At 50.2% G+C, this 11,694-nt stretch overlaps 1 protein-coding gene across 1 annotated transcript in view; it reads right to left on the bottom strand.

Moving 5' to 3' along the window:
- Positions 1–5,501, bottom strand: part of SPINK4 (serine peptidase inhibitor Kazal type 4) — a 7,094-nt gene extending 1,593 nt beyond the window's left edge. Inside the window, 1 exon segment of the mRNA XM_028494049.2 lies at positions 4,526–5,501. Coding sequence (XP_028349850.1) covers positions 4,526–4,586 — 61 coding nt within the window. The 5' untranslated portion in view covers positions 4,587–5,501.
- Between the last annotated feature and the right edge of the window lie 6,193 nt (positions 5,502–11,694).

Genomic DNA, 11,694 nt, shown 5'->3' with positions numbered 1-11,694 from the left:
AAAAAAAAAAAAAAAAAAAAAAAAAAAGAACTGAGACAGAAAGTCTAGAATTAGGGAGATGAAAGTCCAGCCTGTTCGTTATTAGTCAGATCCCACTGGGATTGTTATGTTCCATAAAATAGCAATGAAAATAATTCAGTTACTGTGTACCAGGCCTTGACAACACGTGATTTGACTACTATTCACAGCTTTCTCAAGCCTGTGTAACAGGCAGGAGGGAAAGCAGTGGTCTGCAACCCCCAGAGGCACTAATTTCCTCAGCTGCCAGGAGTATTGGCTGCTCACGGCAGAGTCCTTTCCTGGGAATTAACCTCAGAGAATGGAGTTGCCTTGCCCAAGGTCGCATTCCCTACCCAGAAACAGCTCGCATCCAATGTCAGGGTGATGTGGGTACAACGGTCTGAATTCATCTCTACTCAGAATGATGCTAATGGGCCATCCCAGCTCCACTGCATCACAGTCAACATCCCTCATCCCTCATAGGTGTTACCCTGTGAGCACTCCCCAGAGTCTGCTTCCCGGGGGACTTGACCAACTTATGAAAGAGGCTCACAGGTAAAGCAACACAGTTTGTTAAGGGCAGAGCTTGGATTTGCACATGGATCTGTCACTCCACACACGCAGTCATGCCCCATGGCCCCTCGAGGTCTGGACGAACTTCTTACAGGACAGGAGCAAATTGCGATGTGACTGGCAAGCAAGACAGGTGGATGAGGGAACGGGAGCTGTATTTAAGACCACAGGGAACGGGAGCTGTATCCATGTAAATTGAAGAAGGGCAGGCTGCTTCCTGAAGTCTCTGAAGGGCTGTCATGGGGCCATGGGAGAGATGAGGTCTTCTCAGCCTCACAGGGCAGAGCTCATCTGTGTGAGGAGGCTGCAGAGAAGCAGGTGTGGGTTCCAGAATTTTCTCTCATTGGGAGCTATGCCTTAATGAAGGAGGCTGTCTCCAGAAGTGGAGAGCTCTCTATCCCTAGAGGTGGGCAAGGCGCTGTGGTTTTAGCTTTTCCTGGAGATGCTATTACAAGAGATTTCCGAGGCAGAGAGGAAGAAGGGAACCAAAACTGCCCTCTGATGCACTGTTGAAGAGTCAACACGCAAATCTAGCCTTGTCACCAAACTGCTCAAAACCGTTCCATGTCATAATCACCCAAACTGGAAATTATCCAAATGTCCATCAACAGGCGAATGGATAAACTGTGATACACACGTACAGTGCAATACAACTCAACAATAAAAACAAGCCAATAGGGCTTCTTCCCTGGTGGCGCAGTGGTTAAGAATCAGCCTGCCAATGCAGGGGACACGGGTTCGAGCCCTGGTCCAGGAAAATCCCACATGCCGCGGAGCATCTAAGCCCGTGTGCCACAACTACTGAGCCTGTGCTCTAGAGCCTGCGAGACACAGCTACTGAAGCCTGCACGCCTAGAGCCCGTGCTCCACAACAAGAGAAGCCACCACAGCACAGCGAGAAGCCGGCGCACTGCAACAAAGAGTAGCCCCCGCTCTCTGCAACTAGAGAAAGCCCGCGTGCAGCAACAAAGACCCAACTAAGCCAAAAATAAATAATTAATTAATTTTAAAAAACCACAACAATCCAATAACTGATAACATGCAACACCATGGCTGAATCTCAAAAACACGTCTAAGAAGCCAGACACAAAAGACTCCACACTGGGGCTTCCTTGGTGGCGCAGTGGTTGAGAGTCTGCCTGCCGATGCAGGGGACACGGGTTCGTGCCCCGGTCCGGGAAGATCCCACATGCCGCGGAGCGGCTGGGCCCGTGAGCCATGGCCGCTGAGCCTGCGCGTCCAGAGCCTGTGCTCCGCAACGGGAGAGGCCACAACGGTGAGAGGCCCGCGTACCGCAAAAAAAAAAAAAAAAAAGACTCCACACTGTATGGTTTCATCTGTGTGACATTCTAGAGCAGGCAAACTAATGTACGGTGGAAAAAGGTCAGAGCTGTGGTTGCCTCTGGGGCAGGGGTGGGGTAGGGGCAGGGATTGACTGACATGAGGGAAATTTCTGGAGTGATGGAACTGTTCTGTATCTTGGTAAGGGTCTGGGTTACACAGGTATATGCCTCATCAAAACTCATTGAATAGGATTCATTGAGTGATAAGACTTGTGCCTTTCATGGTGCATAATTGTTAGCGGGGGAAAAAGCATTAAAAAAAATATAAAGCCCTTCCAAGGCTTCCTATCGTGACCACTAAGCCTCTTCATCTTACGTTTAGGGCACCGCATGAGCTGATCCCAAACTTCCCCTGGACTCACTTCCTCATACACCTGCCCATGCCCCTACGCCCCCGCCCTTCCTCTCTGCTCACTCTTCTGGAACAAGCTCTGTGTTGGCTTATGCTGGTCCCTCCGCCTGAAATGTCCTTATTCTCCTTCTCCTCCTATTGACTCAGACCCTCCTTTCAAGACGCAGACCACTTCCCAGTGAAGTAGTCCCTGATATCCCCCAGGGCTTCCTGAGCAGGCCTGGACTTAGGCTTCTGTTTTAGTCCGTTTGGGCTGCTATAACAAAAATAGCATAAACTGGATGGTTTATCAACAACAAACGTTTATTACTCATAGTTTTGGAGCCTGGAAGTCTAAGGTCATGGTGCTGGCAAACTTGGTGTCTGGCAAGAACCCTCTTCCTGGTTAGTAGTCGGTGCCTTCTCACTGTGTCCTCACGTGGTGAAGGGGCGAAGGCGCTCTCTGGGGCCTCGTTTATAAGGGCACCAATCCCATTCATGTGGACTCTGGCTTCATGACCTAATCACCCCCCAAAGGTCCCACCACCCAATACTATCACCTTGGGAGTTAGAATCTCAACATATGAATTTGGGGGGGCCACAAACAGCTAGAACCTAGTATCTTCTTTCACACCACCGTGTGCTCACCCACTCACCGGGTCACTCCTGCCTTCCGATGGACCTGAGTGCCTTGGGGTTCCTTTGTCTCTGCCTCCAAGTGGCAATGCCCTTCACACAGTGAGTGTCCAGGATTTGACCCCTAATGTGCATTGCAGGGGAGAAGTTCAGAACCCTGTGGTGTCAGAGTTTTGCATTTACCTCCAGACTGCCCTTGACCTTGGCCCAGTGTGCCCCTTCCTCACACAGCCCAGGCAGGAATCTGCAGTGGGCAAAAGGATTCTCTTTAGGGCAGCCTCTTCAGTGTTCCCAACAAGAGAGCTGCTGAGGGAATGGATGCCAGGCTGGGAGTAAGCAGCCTGTGCCAGGCCAGTCTGCAGACCCATTCTCTATTGTGTCAGCCCCTAGTCTATGTCCCCAGCTGGGGAAATGGGTTTGAGACTGGCCATGAGGCCAGTGTCCCTGGGGTCCTGCTGGGCCTTGCTCTGTAACATCATGACTTTGTCCAGGTGTGTCCTAAGTAGTCTCCCTGCTTCCCCTTTTAGTCTGTTCTCAATTTAGCAACCAGAGCAAACCTTTTAACACATAACTCTGCTCATTACCCTTCAGTGTCTCACATTTCACTCAAAGGAAAAGCCATGTCCTCACATTGACCTCCAAGGCCTTACCCAATATAGTTTCCAGTTGCCTGTATCATCTCTTCTACCTCTCTGCACCCTGCCCCTCACTCTCTTCTAGCCCCGCGGGCCTCCTTGCCGTACCTCAAATGCTCCAGACATGTTCCTACCTCAGGGCCTTTGCACTGCCTGTTCCCTCTGCCTGGAACCCACTTCTCTTAGATACACCCATGGCTCACTCCTCTGCCTCCTTCAAGCTTTGCTCAAACATCAGCCTCTCAGAGAGAACTCCTCCGATTTAACATTGCAACCCCCTCTCAATCCCCATCACCCTGCCTGGTATTTTTTTTCCTTAGCCTTTATCACCTTCTAACATACTGTTTAACATACATTGCACCTATCTTGTTTATTGTCGGTTCCCCTCCCTCAGACCCTACTGGATTTAAAGACCTATCAGGACAGTTCTTTTTCTGGGGTGCTCACTGATAAGTTCTAAGGGCTCAGAACAATGCCTGATACCCAGCAGGTGCGAGACTGCAGAGGCGCCCTAGGCCCTGAGCAGGCCCCACTCCTGCGGGCATGTGTGTAGCTCAGGGCGAGGGCTCCCTTGTGCTCACAAGGCTGCTCTCAGCCCCACAACCACAGCCTGTCAGAGCAGATGGGAGCTCAGAGGACCCAGGCCAAGCTTTCTTCAGCACCCACCACCCTACAGCCACCAGACTTGACTATCTCCCCAGAGGTAAGACTTCTCCCTTCTGCCTCCCCAATCTCTAGCCCAGTAGTTGCTCAGTGCAGCTTTGAACTAGAACAACCTCCTACTTTATAGCTAGAGAAACAGACGACCCAAGAGGGGAGGGAACTTTTGCAATTCTGGGACAGAGTTAGGATTTGAACCCAGGTTTCTTTTCTCCTAGCCCAGGGTGCAGAAAGAAGGTATATGCAGAAAACCAAGGCCTTAGAGGGTGCTCCAGGCCCTGCCTCTGCCCCACGCAAGCTCACCTACCAACACCAAGCCACAGAGAATCCAGGCTCTGCCTACTCACCCCTGTCCACAAGGAAGAGGGCAGCCAAGGCCAGGGTGACCACCCACAGGCGGACAGCCATGCTGATCCTGGGCTGACGTGGCCTGAGTGAGCTGGGGCCTGGGCCAGGGATGATGGGGGCCTGTTTATAGTGCTGATCCCCACCCTTATCTTACCTGAGGCCAGATGGAGAGGCCGGAGGTGTCACCTATCTGCACCTTGGCGTCTAGAAAGGGTTTGTTCTCTGCAGAGACTGCTGAGCTTGTGGTGGCCTGGGGCAGGGGCTGGGGCTATGGCCAGCAGATTTTGGAAGTGAGAAAACGTTTGGACAACTTGCAAAGCTGACTCCAGCCCGAGGGCTGAAGCAAGAGGCAGAGGGAAACTGAAGTAGCAAAAGGAAGACAGGGGCTTCCTTGGTGGCGCAGTGGTTAAGAATCCGCCTGCCAATGCAGGGAACACGGGTTTGAGCCCTGGTCAGGGAAGATCCCACATGCCGCAGAGCAACTAAGCCTGTGCGCCACAGCTCTAGGGCCCACGTGCCACAACTACTGAAGCCCGCACGCCTAGATCCCGTGCTCCGCAACCAGAGAAGCCACTGCAATGAGACACCTGCTCACTGCAACGAAGAGTAGCCCCTGCTCACCGCAACTAGAGAGAAAGCCTGCGCACAGCAACGAAAATAAACAAAATAAATAAATTTATTTTTTAAAAAAAGAGGAAAACAGAGAGACTGAGACAGAGATATCAAAAAGAAAACAAAAATGTAGCAATTGGAAGGTGGTCAGAGGCAGAGAAAAGGGGCTGGAGTCATGGGTTCCTTGGCCAGTGCTGACACTAACCAACTTCGTGAGCTCAGAAAAGCCGCTTTTGTTAAACTGGACCTCAGTTTACCCACCATAAAATGGGGAAGATAATTCTGGCTCTGTCTCCCTCCTAGGGCTGCTGTGAAGATGAGAGTGGTGATAGCAGATGGGAAAATACTTTGCAGAGTATGAAATAAGGTATAAATATAAATAGAAATTATTCTTTTCATTTATTTTTATTTCTTTTTTTGCACCATGAAGAGGGTACAACTGGCAGAGGAAAAAAAAGTAAAATAAAACATTTGTAAGGAAGATGCCCTCATGCTTCGCATGTAGTCTATGTCCTTTTACATTTAAATGGGTTAAATACAGATAAGATTCTGTTCAGGAAAAATCAATATCTAGGGGACTTCCTTGGTGGCGCAGTGTTTTAGAATCCGCCTGCTAATGTAGGGGACATGGGTTCGAGCCCTGGTGCAGGAAGATCCCACATGCCGCAGAGCAACTAAGCCCGTGAGCCACAACTACTGAAGCCTACATGCCTAGAGCCCATGCTCCGCAACAAGAGAAGCCACCACAATGAGAACCCCACGCACCACAACGAAGAGCAGCCCCCGCTCGCCTCAACTAGAGAAAAGCCTGCACACAGCAAGGAAGACCCAACACAGCCAAACTTAATTAATTAATTAATTTTTAAAAAAGAATTTTAAAAAGAAAAAGCAGTATCTAAAACTTCCCCTTACTTATACAGGTATATGACTAAGATATTCGGTTATCTGTTTCCAAAGAATTTTTTTTTTAATTCATTAATTTATTTTTGGCTGCGTTTGCTGCTCACAGGCCCTTGCCAGCTGCGGCGGGCGGGAGCCACTCTTCGCTGCCATGTGCGGGCCGCGCTGTGGCGGCCTCTCCCGTTGCGGAGCACGGGCTCCAGGCGCGCAGGCCTCAGGAGTCGTGGCCCGCGGGCCCAGGAGCTGTGGCTCGTTGGCTCCAGAGCACAAGCCCAGCAGTTGTAGCGCACGGGCCCAGCCACTCCGCAGCACGTGGGATCCTCCCGGACCATGGCCGGAACCCCTGTGTCCTGCATTGGCAGGCTGATTCCCAACCACTGTACCACCAGGGAAGCCCCAAAGAATTTCTGATTTAAAAAGAGAATAACAAAATTTTATTTACATATGCATTTCTCTAATTCGTTTAGATCGTGATTTTCAGCTCCATCTGCAGATAAATTTCCCTGGGGAGAACTTTAAACTATAGAGGCTGAGCCCTACTCTGAAATATTTGAATCAGTGTTTTGTTTTTTTAAAAAAACCTTTTTACTTTGAATGATTTCAAGCCTACAAATAGGTCGTAAAAATAGTTAAATGAATCAATGGGAAGGATTCTTGTTCAAGAATAGCCCCTTTGGGGGCCACAGGCAGCCAGACAATCACCCTCACAGGCTGATAGAAGCCTGGGATCTACAGCCAAGCCCACCTGAGGTCCATAAGTCAGCGTTGAGATTCTCCTGCCCCTTCTCAGGAATGCCTCTGAGGTGGATGGACAGGTGACAGATGTCCTTCCATTGCCTAGCTGGGCAGAGCAAATATTTAACCATGATTTCCTGTTCTAAGGTAAGAATGCCATCTCGTAAAGGAAGGGGAATTTTAAAGGTCATCTAGGTTCTCTCTCCTCTTCCACTCAGACCTTCCTACAGCAGCCCCACCAAGAAGTCATTCATCCTCCAGTGATGGGGAGAAGTTTCATTGTTGGATGGGTTTTTGTTAAGGTTTGATTTTTTAAAATATTTTTAGTGAGGTATAGATGATGTAGAATGTTATATAAGTTTCAGGTGTACGACATAGTGATTCACAATTTTTAAAGTCTATACTCCACTTATAATTATTATAAAATGTTGGCTATATTCTCTGTGCTGTACAATATATCCTTGTAGCTTATTTATTTTATCCACAGTAGTTTGTACCTCTTAATCCCCTACCCGTATCATGCCACCCCCTTCCCTCTCCCCACTGGTAACCACTAGTTTGTTCTCTATATCTGTGAGTCAGTTTCTGTTTTGTTATGTTCATTAGTTTGTTTTATTTTTTAGATTCCACATATAAGTGATATCACACAGTATTTGTCTTCATTGTTGGATGGTTTTGAACAGAGCCCTTCCTCACACAAGAGGTCTGCTTCCCTGTCTAGCCTCCTGTACCTGCATGAATCCCAGATGAGCACCTCCAGGCTGAGCAGGTCCAGCCCCTTGCCTGCCCCCACCCTTGCTTTTGTTTTTTTTGGCTGCGCGGCTTGCGGGATCCTAGTTCCCCAACCAGGATCGAACGAGTGCCCCCTGCAGTGGAAGTGTGGAGTCTCAACCACTGGACCACAAGGGAAGTCCCCCCACCCTTGCATATGATGAAGCTCCTGGGTCTCTCAGTATTTCTCACCTGGTCCCCAGGTCTGTCTGACAGTGTCCCAGGTTAGAGTGAGAAGGGGACAGAATGGAGCAAAGGAGCTTGTCACCTCCCTTGTTTTGGACCTTAGACCTCTATGATTGTGGCAGGAATGGCTGCTAATGGTTTTCGCTGTTCAAGGGAACAGAAAGCTTGAATTCTGCATCCTCCAAAGTCCAGAGTAAAATCAAGGGCAGCCTATGGGTTGCCAAGCCCACCTACCATTCCCCGCTGCCCAAGGTCTCTTTCCTCAGACAAACACCTCCTAGATTCACTCCCGGAAACAAACTTCCTAATCTGTCCTCCCACCAAAGTGTGAGCCTGACTCTTATATCCAACTGCTATTGGACAACATCCCTGTGGATGTTAATGTATCCAAATAAACCTCATTCATTAATTCGAAATTCACCCATTCATTCAACAAGAGTTTAATGAGCAGCTAGGTGCCCAGCACCATGCTGAGTGTTTGGATACAGCAGGGAATAAGTCAGACACAGTTCCTGCCCTCGAGGAGCTTGTGGTTAAGTGAGTGATTGGTACTAAATGAGCAGCGGAACTGTATCATCACTGTTGGGATAAGTCCCATGAATGAGACACACTCAGTGCCTTAGGAGGATCCAAGACTGACCTATCCATCTGGGAAATCGGAGAAGGCCACAGGGTGAGTGGGCGGGGCAGGCTGTAGCAGAGTGGAACTGTATTGCAGGCAGCAGGAACAGAATATATAAAAGCCCTGAGGCAGGAAGAAGCTTGGCACATCCAGGGAACAGAGAGGCCAGTGTAGCCAAGGTGACGTCAGTGGATAGAGAGGGGCATGAGACGAGCCTGGAACGGTCAGGTGGGCCAAATCACTGGCCCCCACCTTCCAGCTGTGGAATCTGGGAGCCAAGCCTGCAGCCTTCTTTGCTTTTCCACTGAGCGTATAGGTTCTGCTTCCTCAATAGCTCTTGATGCCGTCCCTCTCCACCCAGTGCCATACCCCGGGCCTGGCCACCCTCATCTCTGACCTAGACTATCTTTGGCTACCTCAAGAGTCTCCTAGCTCATATCCCTGCCTCCTCACCTGCCACTCCAAACCACTGCACACAGAGGCCAGGACGAGCTTCCTAACATGCAAATTGGACCAAGTCACCCCTGCCCAAAGTGCTGTAATGGTGCCCCCTGCCAGCAGGACAAAGCCCAGGCTCCTCAGCTTGTTGTTCAAGGCCCTTCAGCCTCTGATTCCAACCTACATTTTCAGCCTCATCTTTGCCCAGCCCCACTCTGGACCTACACTTCTTCAGTTCTACTGAACCCTTTGCATGATTTATTCTCCCTGCCGGCAATGCCAGGTCTCCCATCTCTATCCCCCTCAGCCCCATCTTATAAAAGCCAGGTCAAATATCCCCCTCTTTTGAAACCTTTCTTACTGCCCTCCACCAGCCTGGGCAAGGTCACTGCTGTCCACTGACCCTTCTTCCTCCATCAGTCTTTGCCCTGTGCTCTCGTGGCATTTGCTTGTCCACCTTGCTCATAAAGCTCTCTGGGTGTCCAGTCCTGGGCCTGGCACACAGTACGTGCCCAGTAAATACTGAGTAACAGTTCCAAGAGGGGGCAGAAGACAGTACATCCAAGGACAGAGATGGTCCCAGCTTTGGAAAAGAGGGAGCAGTGGAGTGAAGGCAATTGCTATCGCCACTGGTCCCTCCATGCTCCTGGGAGGTCGTGAGAACCCTAGAGAGCCCGCTGACACATGCCAGACCCCAGGAGGCACAGCCTGGGTCACAGTGCCTGGTGTGTCTCTGGCAAAGGGGCTGTCTCCCTCCAGCCTGAGCCAACCCCTCCCTCACTACCTGCCTACCTGCTCTAGCTTCTCTGGGATGCAGAGAGGTACAAGGAGACAGTTCTGGACCTTGAACTCTCTCCTTGTACCTCTCTGCATCCCAGAGATCTGAGTTTGTTCATTCCTTCAACAAATATGTATTAAGTGCCTACTATATTTCATGCACTATTCTAGTCACCAGGAATTCAGCTGTGAATAAGGTGGAGAAAATCCCTGCCTTCCATGTGCTTATATTCTAGTGGAGTGACAGACAACAAAGAAATACAAAATGAGCACATGATATGTTATACAGAAGAGAAATTATGGCGTAAGAGGAGAATGTGACAGAAGGGGAGGAGGCTGCTTTTAGATAATGACGTGTGAGCAAGAAGGATATGATCCTGCAGATATCTGGAGAAAGAGCCTGCTAAGCGAAGGAATGGCAAGTGCAAACGCCCTGGGACAGGAGCGAGCTTGGCATGTTTAGGAAGTAAGCATCAAGGAGTCCATTGTGGCTGGAGTGGAGTGACCAAAGAAGTGGGTGCCAGGAGGGGAGAGCCAGCTCATACTTAAGTCTCAGCACAGCCACCAACTTGTTGGATGAACTTTGGTGCCTCTCTTCTTCTCTTTGGGCCTGTGCATGTGTTCCCATCTGAGAAATGGGCCCGCTGATATGTACCACCACCAGCCTGACTCCCAGGGCAGCTGTGAGGGCCCTGAGGAGGAGAGTATGAGGGGAGATATGTGCAGCCACTGTGATGCCAAGGAAGTGCCTTGAGTGGGGATTCCTGGGAGCAGAGCTGAGGCCAAACCCTAAAAGCCCTGGGCACCTACACAAGTGCTGGGATCAACACAGTAAGGACAGAACTGGACTCAGGCAAGGGAGCCGGTGATTCCTCCATCTCCTGCTCCAGGTCAGAGTGAAGGCCTGGGACATGCACACTGGCTGAGCTGACACACCCCAGCCTCACCCAGCAGAATTCACCCCAACTACTGAGACTTGGACTGGCGCCCAGCTTTTCTAGGAATACAGCCCCTCCTTGATGATGGCAACCCAGGATCCATTAGGTCTGAGTCATGAGCCCTGCTGATGGCTGGTGGAGACAGAGACCTTGTTTGGCTTAAGGTGAATAAACCGAACTCAGTCAGGTCTTGGGCCTGCCAGATGGCATGGCCAACACAGCCAGCTTGTCCCTGGACCATCTTACCTGGCCCCTCAGCCCACATCCTGCTCCACCCTTCCGGCCAGCCTCAAGTGCCCCTACCAGCCCATCTGCCTGTTGTGAGCAGCGGGGATGGGTGTGGGCACCCATTCCAGGGAGGCCTGGTCTGGACACAGCCAGATCCACAACCTGTCTTATCCTGGCCTCCTCAGCCACCCAACATGTCCCAGGTCTGGCCACTTCCCATTCCACCTGGTCCAAAGCTGCAGGACCCCACACGATGGCAGTGGGAGGAAAGGACACCCCTCTACTCCTTTAAGAGGAGATTTCATCTACTAATCTGGGATCTGACTCCAAGGAGGACTCAGTGATGGGAATGGGCTGAAGTCATCTCTCCATGGGGACACCCAGCCTGCCATTCAATGGACACTAATTGAGCACCTACTGTTGGGTACCTGTCATTGTGCTGGTCCTGGAATCACAGTGATGAGTGAGACTTGGATCTCTATGCTCAAAGGGCTTGCAGTTCACAAGTGGTGGGGAGGTGGAACGGACACATGGACACTTGAGCCGTATTTATAAAATGCTGTGGTTGGGGCAGTGATAGAAATAGTGTGAGAGAGATTTCATGGACCCCTCACTCAATCTGTCCAAAAGTCCACTTACCATCTCCTCTCTACCCAGAGATGTCCTACCTCCCAGTTCCTCCATCTGGGTAGAGAGCACCATCATCTATACCCACGCACCTATGGTCAACTAATCTGTGACAAAGGAGGCAAGGATATACAGTGGATAAAAGACAGTCTCTTCAATAAGTGGTGCTGGGAAAACTGGACAGCTACATGTAAAAGAATGAAATTAGAACACTCCTTAACACCATACACAAAAATAAACTCAAAATGGATTTGAGGCCTAAATGTAAGACCGGACACTGTAAAACTCTTAGAGGAAAACATAGGAAGAACGCTCTTTGACATAAATCACAGCA

The sequence above is a fragment of the Physeter macrocephalus genome, chromosome 9 (assembly GCF_002837175.3).
Source record: "Physeter macrocephalus isolate SW-GA chromosome 9, ASM283717v5, whole genome shotgun sequence".
Classification (NCBI taxonomy): Eukaryota; Metazoa; Chordata; class Mammalia; order Artiodactyla; family Physeteridae; genus Physeter; species Physeter macrocephalus.
Note: the sequence above shows the minus strand (reverse complement) of the source record. Positions and strands in the feature narration are given on the sequence as shown.